Source organism: Piliocolobus tephrosceles, chromosome 7, assembly GCF_002776525.5.
Source record: "Piliocolobus tephrosceles isolate RC106 chromosome 7, ASM277652v3, whole genome shotgun sequence".
In the NCBI taxonomy this organism is placed as follows: Eukaryota; Metazoa; Chordata; class Mammalia; order Primates; family Cercopithecidae; genus Piliocolobus; species Piliocolobus tephrosceles.
The window spans coordinates 66,723,109-66,743,820 of record NC_045440.1 but is presented as its reverse complement, the minus strand read 5'-3'; the positions used below and the strand labels follow the sequence as shown (position 1 = coordinate 66,743,820).

Here is a 20,712-nt window from a genome sequence, read left to right as displayed (position 1 = left end):
CATAGCAAAAGAAACTACCATCAGAGTGAATGGGCAACCTACAGAATGGGAGAAAATTTTTGCAATCTACTCATCTGACAAACAGCTAATATCCAGAATCTACAAAGAACTCAAACAAATTTACAAGAAAAAAACAACCCCATCAAAAAGTAGGTTACTTTTTCATAATAAATACAGTACAACTATTCTGCAACATTTTCTAAAAGTTTTCTAAGTGTGTTGGCTCTAATGCATTAATTGTATTACATTTTTACCTTGATTTGTAAGGCCATATTTGTAAAATGGAGAAGATAATCTTTGCCTTCTTCACAGGATGGTAATGATTACTAAATGGGATAGTGGATGTGAACATACTCTTGTAAAAACTGTAACGTGCTTTGCAAATACAGAGATGGTGGTGCTAGTGTTACATTAATTAGATCTTATCTGCTCCCCACATATTCATGCGATGCCATTCTGTCCCTTGCAGATCTATGTTTTTCTAGTAATAAATTAGAAGAGTCCATTATATACTTAACATTCCTTTGCATTAGCTTTTTTCCTTCTGTTTCTTTTTCTGTCCATACCTTCATCTAAAGTAAAGACTATTTTGAATAATGATGTACACAGAATTTTGTAATGAACAGTAAATAAACAATACTGTATAGTTGTAATTTAAAAACCCTTGTGAGTAAACAGGCTTTATAAACAGATCTGTGTTTTTTAATCCACGTGTCACCCTATATTGGGTATGTGACCTTAGGAAAGTTATTTAATTTATTGTAGACTCAGTGTTCTCATGTGTGAAGTGGGGGATACTATTTATCTTTTGAAGTTGTTGATGACTAAATGAGATTCTTTTTACAAAGCACTTGGAACATTGCCTTCATAAAATTTACCTAAATTTCTGCAAACAGACTAATTCTAGTTTAAACATAATCATCACTTGATATTAATAGTTTTTACTATTTTGGTTGTAGTCCTTTTTATAAAGTAAGTTATATTGGTAAAGATCAGAAATGTGAGATTCACAGTTGTTTTAGATACTTGCATTTTACTCAGTGGAGTGAAAAATGGGAGAATTAAATCACACAACAGTGTGCATTATTTTACTTCTTGTTTATTTGTGTGTGTGGGAACCTCAGAGCTCATCAGATATTTTTTAAATAGTATGCATTTATTTAATATATTTTACAATTACCTACTATATACTTTGCATTACTATTAGGCTTTGGAATACAGAGGGAAAAAAATAGTTCATGACTGTACTGAAAGTCATCATTTGTTCAAGGAGACAAAAAAGTATAATTATAATGTCAGAAGTACTATTATAGATGAATGCACAGGGAGCTTTGGGAAGCCAGAGGGGGTGCTTCCTGCCTCTTCAAGATAGGGGCAGTGTACTAAATGTGCTTCCCAGGGTAGGTGATACCTGAGTCAAGTCTGCAAAGAGCCAGACTTGGAACGTGAAGCCTTCTCTTCCAGGCTAAGGAAATGAAGTTCATATTAAGATGATGAAGAGCCATGAAATGCTTTTATTTAGAGCAAGATAAGCAGATTCAGAATTTCTGAGAATTACCTGGTAGCATACCTCCAAGCAATGGGAGCAGCATCAATTTTACCACCCTCGACATGGCTACCATTTAACACCTGCTGTGACTCTGACTTGTATGTATATATTATCTCATTTAATCCAGCACCCCTTAAATTAGATATTACTGCCATTATACAGATAAAGAAACCCAGGGCTAGAGGTTAATAGAGGAGTGAGTGACTGGACATGCAACAGAGAATATGTTTGATTACCTTCCATTTCACCTGGTGATTCTAAATTAAGAGAGATGATTTATTGATCCTCAGTCTTGATTTTTCCTGTTTTATACTGTGAACATTTTACTGAATTTGGTTTGATTTTAGAGTCTAAAGATAACGTACGTTCCCTGCAAGATAGATTTTAACCCAGATCTGTCATTTTATCTGGTGCCCAATCCAAGGAACTCTGGTTTATTCTAACACTAGAGGGAAAAAATGGCTGTGTTAGACTCACTGAAAGAGAACATTCCAGTCTCTAATGTAGAACTGCATCTTTTCTAGAGCATATCATCTTAAATAATTTTTATCCCTATCCTTTAGAACGCTTATAGGATATAAACCACTTTGCTCCCCCTTCTGTCTCCTTTTCCTCTTAGTTATCTTAATATTTGAAATGATACCTCATTGGGATATGAAATGTTTTACTTTGTAATTGTTAAAATCTCATATATAACTTAGGACCTGGCTTTTCTAGTAGTTTAAAACTAGGTTTTTTTCCTGTTTCTGTTCCATGTTTATGTGGTATATTGAAGCAAAAGAGTTAAGAGGTGATAGCGTTTTAAAGTTAAAAAAAAAAAAAACCCTGATTATTATTATTATTATTATTTTTTGAGACGGAGTCTCGCTCTGCCGCCCAGGCTGGAGTGCAGTGTCCGGATCTCACCTCACTGCAAGCTCCGCCTCCTGGGTTTACGCCATTCTCCTGCCTCAGCCTCCCGAGTAGCTGGGACTACAGGCGCCTGCCACGTCACCCGGCTAGTTTTTTTTTTTTGTATTTTTTAGTAGAGACGGGGTTTCACCGTGTTAGCCAGGATGGTCTCGATCTCCTGACCTCGTGATCCGCCCGACTCGGCCTCCCAAAATGCTGGGATTACAGGCTTGAGCCACCGCGCCCGGCCTAACCCTGATTATTAATCTTGCCAGTCTTCATTGGCTTTCTAAATGCTGTCAAAATTGGCCGTTGATCTTCATCCTTAGTTCTTTCATTGAAAATAGAAATGTAATAGAGTGGGAACTCACTTTAAAAAAAAAAAAAGAAATAAAGTATCACCTCTCTCCTGAAAATGTGGTATAATTATTTAAATGAATTTTTAAAAATACTTGTACATAACTAAAAGTGGTATTGCAAAGATAGCATGTGTATAATTTTAACTTGCTGTACTCACCTTTTATTCTTTTTATTTCAGCTCAGTCTGAAATTGAAGTGTCTGTCTCTGCAAGGAATATCAGAAGGCTACTAAGTTTCCAGCGATATCTTAGATCTTCACGCTTTTTTCGTGGTACTACAGTTTCAAATTCTCTAAACATTTTAGATGATGATTATAATGGACAAGCCAAGGTACGTATAGTTTTTGTAAGAAAACATTAAGTTTTTGATAAGTTTACTGAAGCCCTTTATTCCCCATACAGTAATGATTTATAGAGTCTTTTTGTCTGTCTGTGAAAAGCAGTTAAGCCCGTTTTCCAGGTTTTTTTTCTTTAGAGCAGCTGTTTATTTTATAATTAGACATTCCAGAGCAAGGGAAATTTCTGAAACAACTAAAGTAGTGACAGTGTTTTCATTTATTATAACATTACATAACAAGGAGATTAATGGAACATTAAACTGTAAGATCTCACAGAATTGTAATGCTGGGAAGAATCTTAAGAGATTATCTGATCTCATCATATCCATATTCCATCAATAAGGAAACTGAGTCCAATAGAGCACGAGGGACTTGTTTAGGCTCACCCAGCTGGTTAGAGGTAAACCTAGCACGGGAAGTTACATCTCTGTCTTTCTTCTGTCTGTGTATGTGTATTAGTAACATCTTTTCACAAAGGTCTCGTGACTTCCAATCAAGTAAGTTTTCATAGTCTCTTGCATCGAGAGAGATTTTTGAGGGTTTAGATGTATCATAATTAAACTTGTCGATTGTGAACATTATTTACTTCATCTTTTTATATAATTTAAAAAGAAATGTCTTACTGAACATCAGGGTTAAATGAGCTTGTTTTTAACCAAATGAGGATTTTAAATAGTATTAAATGTTCAATGTATTTTAAGTTATTCTTTAACTTAATATTTACAGGCCAGATTTTTGAGTTTGCGTAGATAAGTTTTTAAGTTGTGTAGGTAAAGCTGGGGTGTCTTCTTTACAGTTACATGAAAGTGAAAAAAATTACTTCCCTGTTTAGTAAAAGAAATCAGTGGAAAGTGTTCGTGCTTGCTTTAAATGTTAAAACGTTTACAAGTTCTGCCTTTTAGAATGAGAATGTCTCTATGTCATTTGTTGTTATTAGTACTGTCGTAATTAATGATTTCTACTAGTAGTATCTTAGTGTTGCTCATGTCAGTGTATTCATAAATGTATATAACAGTGAACTTTTGGATATAAAATATAAGTTTTTTTTCTAGAAAAAGTCCACAGAATGTTCAGGTTAAGAATGTATGGTATAAAAATATTTGGTTTTTAGGGTCTTTGTGGAATTTATTTGCTTGGCTGAGGTACACATTATCCTAAAAGTTAATGTAGTAAATTGTATTATTTTATAAGCATATTTAGATAATATAAATAAATATCCATAAGTTAGAAATTTTTTTTTAAAACTGAACAACAAATAATTTAAGCATAGTGTGGTGTCAGTGTCAGATGCCTAGGTTCTAGAAACAGACTACCTAATTTAAGATCCCAGCTCTATCACTTTATAGCTGAGCAAGTTAGTTATTTTTTGCTTGTTTCTACGTCGCTAAAATGAGAATTGAAAACAATGCCTGGGCCGGGTGCAGTGGCTCATGCCTGTAATCCCAGCACGTTGGGAGGCCAAGGTGTGAGAATCACTTGAGCCTAGGAGTTTGAGACCAGCCTGGGCAGCATGATGAGACCTTGTCTCTACAAAAAAAAAAAAAAAAAAAAATTAGCCAGGTGTGGTAACACACGCTTGTAGTCCCAGCTTCTCAGGAGGCTGAGACAGAAGGACTGCTTGAGCCCAGGAGGTCGAGACTGCAGTAAGCTGTCTTGTTTGTGCCACTGCACTCCAGCCTTGGTGACAGTGAGTGTGAGACCCTGTCTCAAAAAAAGAAAAGAGAAAACATCTGATAGTGTTGTTCCAAGTAGTAAAAGAGTGAGTAAGGTCACTTATACCAGTACCTGGAATAGTAAACACCCAATAGTGTAACTTATTTTTATTAGATTGTTTGCAATTAAGTTTCTCAACCATACAACATTTGAACCACACTTCTGTGATGTTAAGTGATACTAGAATTCTTAAAGGTTTGTAGGACTATAGCAATAAGTTGGGAAACATAACCTTCCTGTGCATTCATTAATTCAAAAACAAAATAATGTTTCATTTTTCAAATGGAGTTTATCCCTTTGAGCATTTTTTGGAGCCAGTTGAAAAAGTCATGATTAAAAGAAAAATGATACTTGTATTTTTTAAAGGAAATCAATCACTTTACATTTTCATTAACTTCTCTATGGAATATCCCCAAAAGACAATGTTATTGAAATTAAATTACATTAGAAATGTTTGGTTTTCATTTCAGTGTATGCTGGAAAAAGTTGGAAATTGGAATTTTGATATCTTTCTATTTGATAGACTAACAAATGGTAAGTGAAGAATTTGACTTGCTCAAGTTAATGTAGTCTAGATTACTGCATTGATGGTGCAGCCACTGGTGCATTGCTTTTATTTACTGTACTAAAGTTGTGAGCCTTCTGCTGGAAGAGAGAGTGTGTTAGCCCATTTTCACGCTGCTAATAAAGACGTACCCGAGACTGGGTAATTGATAAAGAAAAAGAGGTTTAATGGACTCACAATTCCATGTGGCTGGGGAGGCCTCACAATCATGGTGGCAGGTGAAAGGCACATCTTACATGTTGGCAGGCAAGAGAGAAATGAGAGCCAAGCAAAAGGGGAAACCCCTTATGAAATCATCAGATCTCATTAGACTTATCCACTACCACGAGAGCAGTGTGGGGGAAAGCACCTCCATGATTCAATTATCTCCCACCGGGTCCCTCCCACAACACATGGGAATTATGGGAACTACAATTTAAGATGAGATTTGGCTGGGGACACAGCCAAACCATATCAGGGAGCATCATTTTTTCTCTTTTTAAGTGACTTTTCTAAAAGTCTACAGAATCAGTCTCATATATACTTGGCTGATTGGTTGGCAATTGCTGCTGCTATTATTAATAATAACCCAGAATAAACATTATCTCTCTGTTTTTTTTTTTTTTTTTTTTTGGTTTCTTTTAGATTGTGGCCATTTACAATGACATCTGATATTGTATGCCTGTTTTGATTGCCCCTGCTGAGTGGTGGATTAACCACCTTTTGGCACATCCTGACCAACAGCAGTGGTTCCTTGCTTTCAGATAGAGAATGGGGAAGAGCTGTCGCTTCTTTAGGAGGGCTTGTCAGAATCTGCAGAGTATGGGTGATCTGGGGAAAAATGCCCACAGGTGATTCTAATCTGCTTACCCACTCCTGAGTTTAGTTTGGTTCTGGATGGAGGAGTCATGTTTTCTTGTTCTCTTTGGGAACAGGAAAATGTTCCGTAAGAAAAGGAACAGGGAATCGCTCTTATTTAGGATAAAATTGTGGGCGTAATTATTGGTGGTACAGTTGAGGACCGCCAAACCTTAGGCAGTTCTACCTTTTAGTACATTTTTATTTGGGTAGCTTTTCTAGAAATACAATTTCCTTTTTTCAAGAAAGTGTTCGTTTCCATTTTTTAAAAAGTTCCTTCGTGCCTTTTTTTTTTTTTTAAACACAACTAAGCATCTCTTATTTTGAAATGTTTTGTTGATTTATGTTCTTATTCACTGGTAAAAGCAGTTCAACTAGGCCGGGCGCAGTGGCTCACGCCTGTAATCCCTGCAATTTGGCAGGCCAAGGCTGGTGGATCACGTGAGATCAGGAGTTTAAGACCAGTCCAGCCAACATGGCAAAACCCCATCTCTACTAAAAATACAAACATTGGCTGGGTGTGGTGGTGCATGTCTCTAATCCTAGCTACTTGGGAGGCTGAGGCAGGAGACTTGCTTGAATCTGGGAGGTGGAGGTTGCAGTGAGCTGAGATTGCGCCATCTCACTCCAGCCTGGGCAATAGAGCGAGACTGTCTGAAAAAAAAAAGAAAAAAAAAAAAAGGCAGTTCAACTTTCTGCCCCAGAGCAGAAAGTACACTGAGAGGAAATCAGTACTGACTTTAGAATAATGAAACCACTGCCGTACTTTGAAATCACCTGCTTTTTCTTATTGCTTTGGAATGAAGTGTCTTTGATAAGGATGCCAAATATGCAAAATGAACAAGCAAATTACAACTTTATTTTTCTCAAGAATCAATGTGGGTCTGTTAGTATCCCTCCATTATTCTCTCTAAGCTGTATGGCAATGCCTAATGGAAATACCTTTGTCTATACCTTCTGTTTGCTTATGCAGTGTTGACAGAAAATAAATCGGACTGATCCTAGGCAAAACTGTGAAGACAGTGAAGTTTGCCTTTATCAGCAAAGCCCCCCTCCTGCCTCCCTGCCTTTTTATTCCTCCCCTTTGCTATCTCTCTTCTACTTTTCCTTTGCCCTTGGTGATTAAGTGTTCTGTACTTCTCCCTGCCCCCACCTTGGCCCGTACACACAGGAAAGGCTCTGTATCATTTACACAGTTAGCCTTCCCTTGGCCCTTCTCCTTTTTGAAAATATAGGTAGGTGAAATATCAGGTGGCCCACCTTCTTCTTGCTCAGGGAAATTCCCCTTTCCTAACTTAACACAAATATTACTTTAGGTATTATCTCAAGACAAATATAGATTAAACAATGCCACCCTTAACACTTTCAAAGTTTAGCCTTACATAAACTCTCACAGCTCATAGCCTATTATTAGTCTACTGGGACACTTGTCACTCATTGAAATAGTTGATTGTTCTTCTCTAAATTTTATTTTTAAAAAGTACATACTCTGCTAGTTGGGGGCATGATGATGAAAGCGGCGTGAGCTCAGCAGTGCACTGGATGGGCAGAAGAAATAGCCAGCAGTCCACAGTAGTTAACTAAGCACTTCGCTTTCCTTTTAATCACCTCACTCCTTAAACGGGATTTGTGGACAGGGTGGCTACATGGTTTCCCCTTAGGGTTTGTTCCAAATCTTTAGGGTTTAGTAGAAACCACTCATGCTTAGCTACTCACCTTTGATTTTAGAGGTTGAGATTTATACATTCAATTAACTACAGCTATTCAAAAGCTCAGGAATTTTCTACTTAAGGAGATATTATTGGGGAACAAATGGGCAGAAGAAAATTCCTTTAGCTTATACTATATAATGAGAATGGCTTTCCTTTTAAAACTGCTTCACCTGAAATGAATTCTCGGTAACATACATTCATGGTAGCCAAGTGTATAGTTTTCCCTTCTTGCTTATTGATCCAATGCTTTCTTGTGTTTCTTATGCTGGCAATTTCCCAGATGATACTGGGGGGAGGACAGGAAGGCAGAGGAGGAAGCAAAATGCAGTGATTTGTGCCAAGACAAATGGTCCCCAGCTTGTCTGCTACAAGGAGGGAAGTAGTTATTGTCTGGTAGGATGCATTTGGAATTCCTTTTGTAGGACTGAGGGAGTTAAGTGATGCGACAGAGCAAAAGCGTATCACTCCTGAAGACACCTGGACACTAGCTGCCAGGCCTGCGTTGTCAGGGTAGCCTGCTCCTTCCACCAGATCCCTTCTGGGATCACCTTCGGAAAATGACTGAGGCCCACTCTTCCAAAGGCAGTTCTATCTTTTGATATATTTTTATGAGGGTAGCTTTTCTTAAAATACAGTTTTCTTTTTCAGAAAGTGTTTGTTTCCATTTCCATTTTTTTAAAAGTTCTTCTGTGCCTGGTTTTTGTTTAACACAGCTGAGCATCTCTTGTTTTGAAATATTTTGTTGACTTGTGTTCTTACTGGTATTATAATCCTCAGTTGGTATCTTGCATGCAGCTTTTCAGTTACATATGGGTAGTACACTTAAAGAGCCTGGTTCTTGTCAGATTCCTTTAAAGTTCTTAGTGGGAACATGACATGTGTTTCTTCACTGCACTTTGCCTGAATTCCAAAAGAGGGTATTTTCCTATTAGATTGTAGCTTTCTTAAAACTTATTCTACATCCTAGAAATGGGTAATTTGTTTTGTTACATTTGAAAAACAATTTGGGGAGAACCTTATGATAATCTAAATATACAGAGAAGGAATAAACATTCTAAAATATTTATGTACTCGAAGATGGTTGTTACAGCAATAGTAATGGACACGTCGTTCACTTCTTCAGAAATGGCTCCACACACGTGGACTCGCGTTTGTGCCCATAGAGCATATCAGGACCTGAACACAGTTTAACATTTAATTTATTTAAAATGTAAGATTTGAAATGTGTTTTTCTTTCCACATGAAGGCGATATGTCAAGTAGTTTATAAAAATAGTCTCTTTTGGCCTGCCACATCTTTTCTGTCATTGCTCATGCAAATAATGCTCCAATTAATGTACTTTTTCATCAGCCGTGGTCTTTTGCTGGCAGTTGGTTAGGCAGTTTTAGATAACAAGGTTAGCCAAACAGTCCTTTATTATCCTTCATAAATATTATTATTATACATTGTCAATTTGGGACCAATATGTCTTTTATACATTTTTGTAAGAGTCATCATAGACTTTACAGAATACTAGAATTGTGTATCTTATTGCTATTATCTGAACGTTGGCAGTAATTTATGAGTCTATGTGAAGGATGCAGTCTACTTAAAATAGACTTTTTAATATGTAGCCTATTTAAAACATGTGGTCTGTTTAATTGTTAATATAGTATATGTGTCCTATGGAAGTTTACAAAACCGAGAAATATAATAGGAGGTATAAAAAATGGAGAAATGGAGAGTTATAGCATGGAAGGGAAAACTAAACATCATAAAAATGGTAGGTTTTCCAAATTTAATTTCTATTCTTGGTGTGACTCCACTTGTCACTGATGAAGGAGTGTACGTTGAGGATGAAGACAGTCCCCATCGCATGTAGCAGCTCTTTCCAAAAACTCGCCTCTGTAGGGGGATGGAGCAGGGGAAACTGGAGGGAGCCAGGAGAGGCTGTGATTCTTTATTATTTGAGAGATGAGAGAATCTAGAGCATGTCTGAATGCTGATGCTTATTGGGACAATATAGAAAAGAGAAAGAGATTGGTGGAGTGGGGTGGGGTGGGGATAGGTGTACCTGGTGGAACAAGGAATATCTCTGAGGAGGTGTGGATGGGTTGGCTTTTGAAAGAAAGGGAAACTCGGCCAGGCGTGGTGGCTCACGCCTGTAATCCCAGCACTTTGGGAGGCCGAGGCGAGCGGATCACAAGGTCAGGAGTTGGAGACCAGCCTGGCCAACAAAGTGAAACCCCGTCTCTACTAAAAATACAAAAAATTAGCCAGGCTTGGTGGCGGGTGCCGGTAATCACCACTACTCGGGAGGCAGAGACAGGAGGATCGCTTGAACTCAGGAGGCGGAGGTTGCAGTGAACCGAGATCACACCATTGCACTCCAGCCCGACAGTGCAAGACTCCATTTCAAAAAAGAAAGAAAGGGAAACTTGAGGGCTTGTATTATTTCTGTGACATATGAGGCTATGGAGAATGAGGGGTGGATGGGAAGTAAGTATGTTGAAAGTTTAAGAAGAGCATAAAAGGCTTGAAAACAGGCATTTTAAAAAGTGAAAGAGCCAGCTCACTGGAAAAACAATATGATTGCTGGGCAGTGTTGACTATGAGTTTATAGTGATATTCTGCCTAGTTTTGTGATTCCCCCTCCCTACTCCCCAAGCAAATCTCAGATTTTCTGCAGCTACTCTGGAAAAGCAAGTGGTTGAGTTCAGAATTTTTAATTCTGATGATCTTGAGGTCATTGATGCCTCCTCCTAACTAACCCTGTATGGATGAGAGTAGACACATTCTCAAGGCTAACAAGGCTGCAGCTGAGGTGTATGTTTTGGGGCAGTCTGTTTCAGGAAAAGCAAGATGGCAGAGGCGTTGTCAGGAGGAAGGTCAAGTGCAGCCACACTGAATTAGGTTACTGTGTGGGACAATTTTTTAAGTTTTCTATTGTCTAAATTATTTTGGTGTCTTTCAAAAAATTATTTGAAAATCTCTAGTTTTCAGTTCTTTGGTTGTGGAAAAGTAAAACAACAAAAATTAAATTTTTCTTACAGTGAAACAAAGATATGATGTATAAAGTTCATAACTGGTAAAACAAGAAGATGCATATTTTTGATATACAAAAAGTGGGAATTATTACTCTTTCCATGTTTTATGTTCAAAATCCATATTTCAAAGCATAATGTAATTGTGTTGACTAGTATTTCCTACTAATGTAATGTCTCTTCTTTCTTTTTAGGAAATAGTCTAGTAAGCTTAACCTTTCATTTATTTAGTCTTCATGGATTAATTGAGTATTTCCATTTAGATATGATGAAACTTCGCAGATTTTTAGGTAAGTGATTCTAACCCATTAACAGTAACAAGATTTACATTTATACAAGAACCTGTTTATAAGTTTTATCTCAGTTATATCGGTTAGCTATTGCTCTGTAATAAACCAGCCAAAATTAGTGACTTAAAACAACACACAGTTATTTAACTGTTGCATCTGTGGGCCTATTGAATGCTGCTTTTGGTCTGGGTGAGCTCATCTGTGCACCTGCAGACAGCAGCAGGTGAGCTGTATGTTGGTTTTGTAGCGACCTCAGCTAGGATACCAGGCTGATCCATCTCGGCTCTACATAGTCTTCTGTGAAATTTAAAAGAAGCAGAGGAGTTTGGCACCATAATAGATTTACATTAAAAACAAAAAGGAATTATTTATTTTACAATTAGCAGAGCTTGTTCAAACAGTAGTGCCAGGTTTCCAAGGGAGCTGATGTCCCCAGGCCTCTGGAGCCCTGGGCTCAGAATCGGCCCACCTTCACTTCTGCAGCAAGTGGCCACAGCAAATCAGACCAGGGATGCACTACACCTGTTGGTGCAAAGGCTGCAAAGTTGCAGAGCCATAGATATGGGGAATGGTGAATACTTGATTTCATTTTGCAATGTTTCTTACATTGACCACAGATCGCTGACAAAGGCGACACAATTTCTGTACTTTTCTAAATTTTCGAAGGCTAAAACTTTAAAAGATCAGGTATATTGCAGTTAGGTTTCTTCTTTTTCCGAGCCCTAAAATCTCTTTGACTGTAGACTTTAAAGATTATTTGGGACCAGGTGTGGTGGCTCACACCTGTAATCCCAGCACTTTGGGAGGCCGAGGCGGGTGGATCACTTGAGGCCACGAGTTGGAGGCCAGCCTGGCCAACATGGCAAAATCCTCATCTCTACTGAAAATACAAAAACATTAGCCAGGCATGGTGGCGCACGCCTGTAATCCCAGCTGCTCGGGAGACTGAGGCACAAGATATCAACCTAGTCTTCCTTCTTGTAATATCCACCAATCTCTCCTGGCTGGTTGTACCTGAGGAAGGAATTCACGATTCCTGGTAAAGTCTTTGTGCTTTAGGTGGATAGGGGAACTTCAGAGAAAGTACTCTTCTGCATTTGCTGCTCTGAGTTTGAAGTCCAAAGCAGCATATTTTGGGGTCTCATTTTCTGACCCTCATTGTGATATTTTATATAGTGCCCAGATCAAGAGATAGTTTAATTTGTAATTTATTTTTGGTTATATAAACTTTGCTTATATACAGCAAAAAAGATTACAACTTAATGAAGGCTCACATAATCATTAGCGTTTTGTTCCAATAAAATCTTTTAAAGTAAAGTGTTTACATTGGTTTTTTTTTAAAGACATAATGCTATTGTACACTTAACAGACTATAGTGTAAACATAGCTTTTGTATGCACTGAGAAATCCAAAATTTTGACTTGCTATATTACAATATTCACTTTATTTTAGTGGTCTGGAACTTAACACTAAGTATCTCGCTGGTATGCCTATACTTAATAGTGAGAGACCATCACATTGCTTTGATATCTTTTTAAAATCTTTCCATTTTAAGTAGAGAGAAATTACAAATTATTCAGAAAGTAATGTATTACTGTAAGAAAAGGGTAAAACTGTAGAACTATAAAATAAGATGTTGCTGGTAGGGACATTAATATTTCATACGTGCTGGGCACAGTGGCTCATGCCTGTAATCCCAGCACTTTGGGATGCTGAGGCAGGTGGATCACTTGAGGCCAGGAGTTCGAGACCATCCTGGCCAGCATGGTGGAACCCTGTCTCTACTAAAAATACAAAAATTAGTCGGGTGTGGAGGCGTGTGCCTGTAATCCCAGCTACTCGGGAGGCTGAGGCAGGAGAATTACTTGAACCCAGGAGGCAGAGTTGTAGTGAGCCGAGATCATGCCTCTGTACTCCAGCCTGGGCAACAGAATGAGACTCTGTTTCAAAAAAAAAAATAATCATTCATATAACCATTTTTGCTAACTTGCAACTGCTTTATCTAGGTAAACAGAAGCCTGTGTAACTGTACAGATATAATTTTGTAGTAAATTCTCAAGTTTATAATTAAAATAGTGTGAGTAGCCCCAGTAGCTATACTGGCAATTATAAACATGCATATCCCCGCTTTGCACATTGTTCATATGAATACTTGGCTGTTTCTCCCCTCATCCTGCTGCCACTAATTTGGAAGCCACTAGAACAGGTTTATGAGATAATTAAGCCTTAAAGCCATAAGGAATCCACTGGCTACAATGAGTTATTTTCTGTGCAATGAATCTGGAATGGCTTCGGCTCTATACTGTCCTTGGGAGAATTGAGAAAATAATAACTCAAGTGTTTTTTGTTTGTTTGTTTGAGACAGGGTTTCACTGTATTGCTGAGACTGGAGTGCAGTGGCATGATCATGGCTCACTGCAACCTCAACTTCCCAAGCTCCAGCCAGCCTCCCACCTCATCCGGGCTGAGGCAGGAGAATCCCTTGAACCTGGGAGGTGGGGGTTGCAGTGAGCTGAGATTGTGCCACTGCACTCCAGCCTGGGCAACAGGACGAGACTACATCTCAAAAAAAAAAAAAAAAAAAAAAAAAAGCCTCCATACCAGGAATGTACAGCCAAATGAAGAGCTCGAAATATTAACTCAGACTTCAGACTTCCACTTAGAACTCTGGTTTAAAAAAAAAAAAAAAAAAAAAATTTATTACACAGGGCTTTTGAGAAGCTTTTCCTTTGGAGAGTCTCGCTCTGTCACCTAGGCTTGAGTGCAGTGGCGTGATCATGGTTCACTGCAGCCTCAACCTCTCAGCTCACGCGATCCTCCCACACCTCAGCCTCCTGGGTAGCTAGGAATATAGATGTGCATCACCACACCATGCTGCATTTTTATTTTTAGTACGGACAAGGTCTTGCTAATGGCCTAGGCTGGTCTCAAACTCCTGACCTCAAGCAATCCTCCAGCCTTGGCCTCCCAAAGTGCTGGAATTACAGGTGTGAGGCAGCGCACCTGGCCTTGAGAAAGTTGTTAATGTGTATTAATTGTAAGTAGTATGCCTGAAATACTGTACAGTAGTCCCCCTTTATCTCTGGTTTTGCTTTCGGTGGTTTCAGTTACCCGTGGTCAACTGTAGTCTGAAAATATTAAATGGAAAATTCCAGAAGTAAGCAATTCATAAGTTTTGAATTGCACACCATTCTGAGCAGCGTGATGAAATCTCATTGCATCCTGATCCGTGTTGGTTATCAGATCAGCCGTGTTGGTATCACAGTGCTTGTGTTCGTCACCCTTATTTTACTTCATAATGGCCCCAAAGCACAAGAGTTGTGGCGAATTGTTATAATCGTTCTATTTTATTTTAGTTATTGTTAATTTCTTACTGTGACTAACTTATAAATTACACATTATCGTAGGTGTGTTCGTATAAGAAAAACACAGTATAAATAGGATTTGGTGCCGTCTGTGGTTTCAGGCATCCATTGGGGGTCTTGGAACATATCCCCCAGGAATATGAGGGGACTACTATACTAAAATATAAATTATAAAACACATACGGCTGGGCATGGTGGCTCACACCTGTAATCCCAGCACTTTGGGAGACCGAGGCGGGTGATCACCTGAGGTCAGGAGTTCAAGACCAGCCTGGCCAACATGGTGAGACCCCATCGCCACAAAAATACAAAAATTAGCCGAGCATGATGGCAGGTGCCTGTAATGCCAGCTACTTGGGCGGCTGAGGCAGGAGAATCACTTGAACTCGGGAGGTAGACGTTGCACAGTTAGCTGAGATCATGCTGTTACACTCCAGCCTGGGTGACAGAGCGAGACTCCATCTCAAAAATAAATAAATAACTACTTACAAAAATAGCTTATTAGGTGGGGCACAGTGGCTCACACCTGCAATGCTAGCACTTTGGGAGGCCAAGGCAAGTGGACTCCTTGAGCCCAGGGGTTGGAAACCAGCCCGGGCAACATGGCAAGATCGTGTCTTTACAAACAAATACAAAAAATGAGCCAGGCATGGTGGCATGCACCTGTGGTTCCAACTACTTGGGAGGCTGAGGTGGGAGGATTACTTGAGCCCAGGAGGTCAGGGCTGCAGTGAGTCGTGATCATGTCACTGCACTCCAGCCTGGGCAAGGAAGTGAGATCCTGTCTCAAAAAAACACTGTTAACCAAGGGTATTGAAAAGGCTATTTGAAAGGATGGGACGGAAGCAAGTGCAGAATTCTGATGGTCTGTCGCACTCACTTGGCAATTGTGTTTCCCCACCACAGGTAGGCTCACTTTCCTTTGAGACCACTGGATTTGTGTGTTATGCTGGTAGGGCCATCACGTACGTTGATGGCAGGGGCACAACTCCACCCCGAAGCCTAGTCTGTTCTTCCATGATAGCATAGGGAGTCAAACTGATACTGATTCTTTTGGTATACATGTGAGTGTGAGGTGATTATCATCTGCCCCAATCAGCACGATTTTAACCGATAGCTACATGAAAAGTATGAGTGGGTAACTCATAATTATCACAATTTTTGCACTTGTATATGTTGCTCATATACAGTAAAATCGGGATCTCTTTCTTTGATGCAGTTATGATTCAAGAAGATTACCACAGTCAAAATCCTTACCATAACGCAGTCCACGCTGCGGATGTTACTCAGGCCATGCACTGTTACTTAAAGGAACCTAAGGTAAGAGGTTGACATTGATTTCAGGTGAAAATCATAAGAAAATTCCTTTTGATTTACTTTCACATACTTCTCCTGAAGTTACTGCCTTGACTGAAAATCACAGGCTTCCTTCACAAGAATGAGAGCTAGCTCAATCATGTTTCTGACTCTGGCTGTGTTTCGAAGTGCAACAGCTAGAGAACTGGGTGGTTGTTGAGAGAGAGGCTGGAGAAGCCCAAGCAAGGGCTAGGTCACTTGAAACCTCGACTGCTGGCATTTACACTGAGCTCCACATGGGCTCCATGTGGGCAAGGACAGCCTTGGTCTGACTCAGTGAATGAATGGGGGGAGCTACAGAGAGGAAGCAGGAGACTTTAGAAAATTATCCTGGCTGTGGTGTGAAAATAAATCGTATCAAGACAAAAAGCCTGAACACCTGCCAGGAGTTACTTTGGTGTTTCATGGAAGAGAGCAGAGTGGCCTTGATGAAGTAGAGACATGGATATTTGCAAGTTCTCTTGGGAATTAGAATGAACAGGATGTGGTATGTGAATGCATTTGGGGAAAGAAACAGAAGTCAGTGAAGACTGGTTTGGGCAGTTGAGCAGAAGGTGGAAGTCTTCTATGAGAGGAGGAATGTAGAGAGGAACAAGTTTTGGGGGTAAGGCTTGTAGAGACAATGAGCACCATTTTGGATCCGTGGTGTTAAATGTGTTTGACATCCCCATATAGAGGTCTAGTGGAGAGTTACATAAAAGAGTCTGAAGTATAGGAGAGAAATCAGACTTCATGTATGGATTTGGGAATCATTGTCTGCAGATGTTAATGAAAGCCATGTTTGCCCCTGGACATTTCCTATCCCTGGCAGTTCTGCAATTATGTCTGCCTACCCCATCTCTATTTCAAAACTGCTCTCTCCCTAGATCTTAGTTCTGGCTAAGGTGTTAGGCGGGAAACAGGATGACCAAACTGGCTTGTGCCTGTTGATGCCAACTTAAGAACATCTTAAATAATCTTCTGATTATTTAAGAGATCATAGAATATGTGAAAATGCCCCAGTTTTTTTTAGTATACGTATCATAACTTTTTAAAAAATCAACGTTATTGTGGTAGAACTTATATGCAGTAATATAGTGCATACATTTTATGTGTACAGTTTTGACAAATGTATACTCCCTGTCACCCAACTGCTTTTTTTTCTAAGAGACAGAGTTTCACAGTGTTGCCCAGGCTGGAGTGCAGTGGCGTGGTCATGGCGTACTGCAGCCTCGACTCCCTGGGCTCAAGCTGGAGGCCAGCTAATTTTTAAAATTTTTGTAGAGATGGGGTCTCACTCTATTGCCCATCCCAATTTTTTAATTAAAGTTTAAAAAAACTCTGGGCCAAGACTGCATCCTCTGTTTGAGAATGTTGTGGGAGAGATTGATGAGTATCCACCATACAGTCTGGTAAGTGGAAAGATGGTAATAAGTTCTCTGCAGCACACAGGAGGGTTAACCTGGTCAGTGAAGGCTTCTGCACTCCCATCTCCCTCTGGGCACACCCAACCCAAGCCAGGGGCAAGGAAATCTGGGTGATGCCAGGTGAGCAGGGCAGGGACACGTGTGAACAAAAATTAATAAAAACATGATTTTGAACACTTTTTGCCTATGGAGTTCTGATAATACTTAAACACTTTTCATCCTTAACATACTCAGTGAACACTACCCAAGGCTTCAATTAGGGATATAGATAAAATCACAAAGCCCTACAATGCAAGCATTTCCCTTGTCCCTTATCATAGTGAACATTTTTAAATGGAGTCAGCCAGGGCTGGGCACGGTGACTCACGCCTGTAATTCTAGCACTTTGGGAAGCTGAGGCGGATGGCTTGCTTGAGCCCAGGAGTTTGAGACCAGCCTGGTAAGACCTCATCTCTTTTATTCAAAAAAAGAAAAACAAAACAGAGTCACTCAAAGTTTTAAAAGTGAATTCTAAAAAATTTGAAGCAGGTCCAGGTGCAGTGACTCATGGCTGTAATCCCAATATTTTGGGAGGCCAGGGCAAGAGGATTGCTTGAAGCCAGGAGTTTGAGACCAACCTGGGCAGCATAGCAAGACCCTATCTCTAAAAAATATAAAAAGTTAGATGGGCATGGTGGTGTGTACCTGTGGTCCCAGCTACTTAGGAGGCTGACTCAGGAGGATCACTTGAGCCTGAGAGGTCCAGCAGAGAGTAGCGATAGTGCAGCTGCACTGCAGCCTGGGTGACGCCCTATCTTTAGATAGATAAATAGGATGGATTAGATAGATGCCTGAAGATTGTATCTCTTACTCCTGAGCCTTCGCATAGCATCACATGTTTTACACTCTTTGAACATCTGCCACATGCCAGGCTCTATCCTGGTGCTAGGAATGTGGTGGTGAGCAGGGTAGGAATGATCCCTGTGTTCATGAAGTGTACATCCCAGTGGGGGAGGCAGTCATTAAACAAATAGATAAATAGAATTTTGATCAAAATAATATGTTAGTGGCCCGGCATGATGGCTTACCCCTGTAATCCCAGCATTTTGGGAGGCCGAGGCTGGTGGATCACCTGAGGTCAGGAGTTTGTGACCAGCCTGGCCAACATGGTGAAACCCCGTCTCTACTAAAAATACAAAAATTTGCTGGGCGTGGTGGCGGGTACCTGTAATCCCAGCTACCTGGGAGGCTGAGGCATGAGAATCGCTTGAACCTGGGAAACAGAGGTTCCAGTGAGCCGAGATCATGCCACTGCATTCCAGTCTGGGTGACAGAGCGAAACTTAGTCTAAAATAATAATAATAATAAATAAGCTAGAGAACGACTAATCATAATAATAATAATAAGCTAGAGAATGACCAGGTGGATGGCAGGAGTTTTACAACTTTAGATAGGGTCATCAGAAATCACTTAAGTGGACAGTACATAACTAAGGAGTCATCCATAAAAAAGTCCAGGTACGGAGGGAATAGTAAATAGAAAGACTTAAGGATATGTATTTTGTGAGAAATTTGTTTTCATTTTTTATACCTTATAATTTATATGGAAGAGCTAATTCTTGGACTCTTGTCTATATGAAAAAAAAAAAATTTCAAGCCAAAGAAATTACTGGAAATTTTGGAGACAAACTCATCTCTCTCCTATATGCATTGTTACTAACTTGAGTATTTATTTTTTATGTCCTCAAGGCTGAAGTTATGTGGATTTTAAAGCATTTTGTTCAAGTTGAGTCCAAAGTCTCCTTGATTGATTGACACTGGTAACATTCGTTAGTTGTCAGCTGAGGAGATTGTGATTTTCCCTTTGTTTCCTATTTTAATGTTTAGTTTCATTTTTTTTGTAATGAGTTTAGTTACTTTACTTAATAACTATACTTAAACTAAGTCTAGATAAGAATTACGCTTACACATCCCAGACATAAACCCACTGTAACACTGAACCTTTAAACTTTGCTCTACTTGTCCCTGGCAGTTGACAAAAGAACCTGGACCCCCACATCCCTCCCTGGGCCCTGCATCCTTCCCTTTGATATCAGCAAGACTGGTAATGGTTGAATTGCCTTTCTTGTGAATGTACACTTATTCATGCTCTGAGTAGATGCTAACTGCTAGTGACAAAAATATGAATAAGATAGGAATTTTGGCCCCCAGAATCTTACTTGTAAAACATGGGAACCTGACGTGGACACCACAAGAATGTCAGGCCTCCAGGACAGGAATTTTTGTCTGTCCCCTAATATTTACCTGTCCCCTAAAACAGCACCGGCACATGGTAGGTGCTTCGTCAATATGAGCTGTTAATGACTGATATTGTATATGGGCTTTATCATTGGCTGGGTTTACTCTAACTGTTCTCTGTTTTATGTTTTTCTTTTGTTCTGTTTTGTTTTTCAGATGGAGTCTTGCTCTGTCGCCCAGGCTGGAGTGCAGCAGCACAATCTCAGCTCACTGTAACCTCCGCCTCCTGGGTTCGAGCGATTCTCTTGTCTCAGCCTCCCAAGTAGCTGATAGGCGTGTGCCACCACGGCCAACTAATTTTTGTGTTTTTAGTAGAGATGGGGTTTCACCATGTTGGCCTGGCTGGTCTCAAACTCCTGACCTCAAGTGATCTGCCTGCCTCGGTCCTGCAAAGTGCTGGGATTACAGGCATGAGCCACTATGCCCAGCCTACTTCTCTGTTTTTAGACCTCTAGAGCAGTGGCCCCCAACCTTTTTGGCACCAGGGACCAGTTTCGTGGAAGACATGTTTTCCTTGGATGGGGAGGGGGATGGTTTCGGGATGAAACTATTCCACTTCAGATCATCAGGCATTAGATTCTTAAAAGAAGTGTGCTGGCTGGGCACAGTGGCTCACACCTGTAATCCCAGCACTTTGGGAGCCTGAGGCAGGCAGATCAGGATCTGAGGTCGGGAGTTCGAGACCAGCCTGACCAACATGGGGAAACCCTGCCTGTACTAAAAATACAAAATTAGCCAGGCGTGGTGGCACATGCCTGTAATCCCAGCTACTTGGGAGGCTGAGGCAGGAGAATCGCTTGAACTCGGGAGGCGGAGGTTGCAGTGAGCCAAGATTGCGCTATTACTCTCCAGTCTGGGCAACAAGGGCAAAACTCCATCTCAAAAAAAAAAAAAAGAAGTGTGCAACCTAGATCCCTCATGTGCACAGTTTACAATGGGGTCTGTGCTCCTATGAGAATCTACTGCTTCCAAGGCAGAGCTCGGGCAATAACGCTCACTGGCTGGCAGCTCACCTCCTGCTCTGCACTGGTT

General features: G+C 40.0%; 1 protein-coding gene across 3 annotated transcripts in view; it reads left to right on the top strand.

Moving 5' to 3' along the window:
* The window catches only part of PDE7A (phosphodiesterase 7A), a 127,172-nt gene that overhangs the window by 92,291 nt on the left and 14,169 nt on the right, over nucleotides 1-20,712 (top strand). For all 3 annotated transcript variants that reach the window (XR_002733644.1, XM_023222332.2, XM_023222333.1), the window contains 4 exons: nucleotides 2,979-3,130; nucleotides 5,321-5,384; nucleotides 11,182-11,277; nucleotides 15,862-15,962. Coding sequence is in view for 2 of the 3 variants with exons in the window: in XM_023222332.2 (XP_023078100.1) it covers nucleotides 2,979-3,130; nucleotides 5,321-5,384; nucleotides 11,182-11,277; nucleotides 15,862-15,962 (413 nt within the window). In the remaining variant the exon portion in view is untranslated. The remainder of the gene's footprint in view (nucleotides 1-2,978; nucleotides 3,131-5,320; nucleotides 5,385-11,181; nucleotides 11,278-15,861; nucleotides 15,963-20,712) is intronic.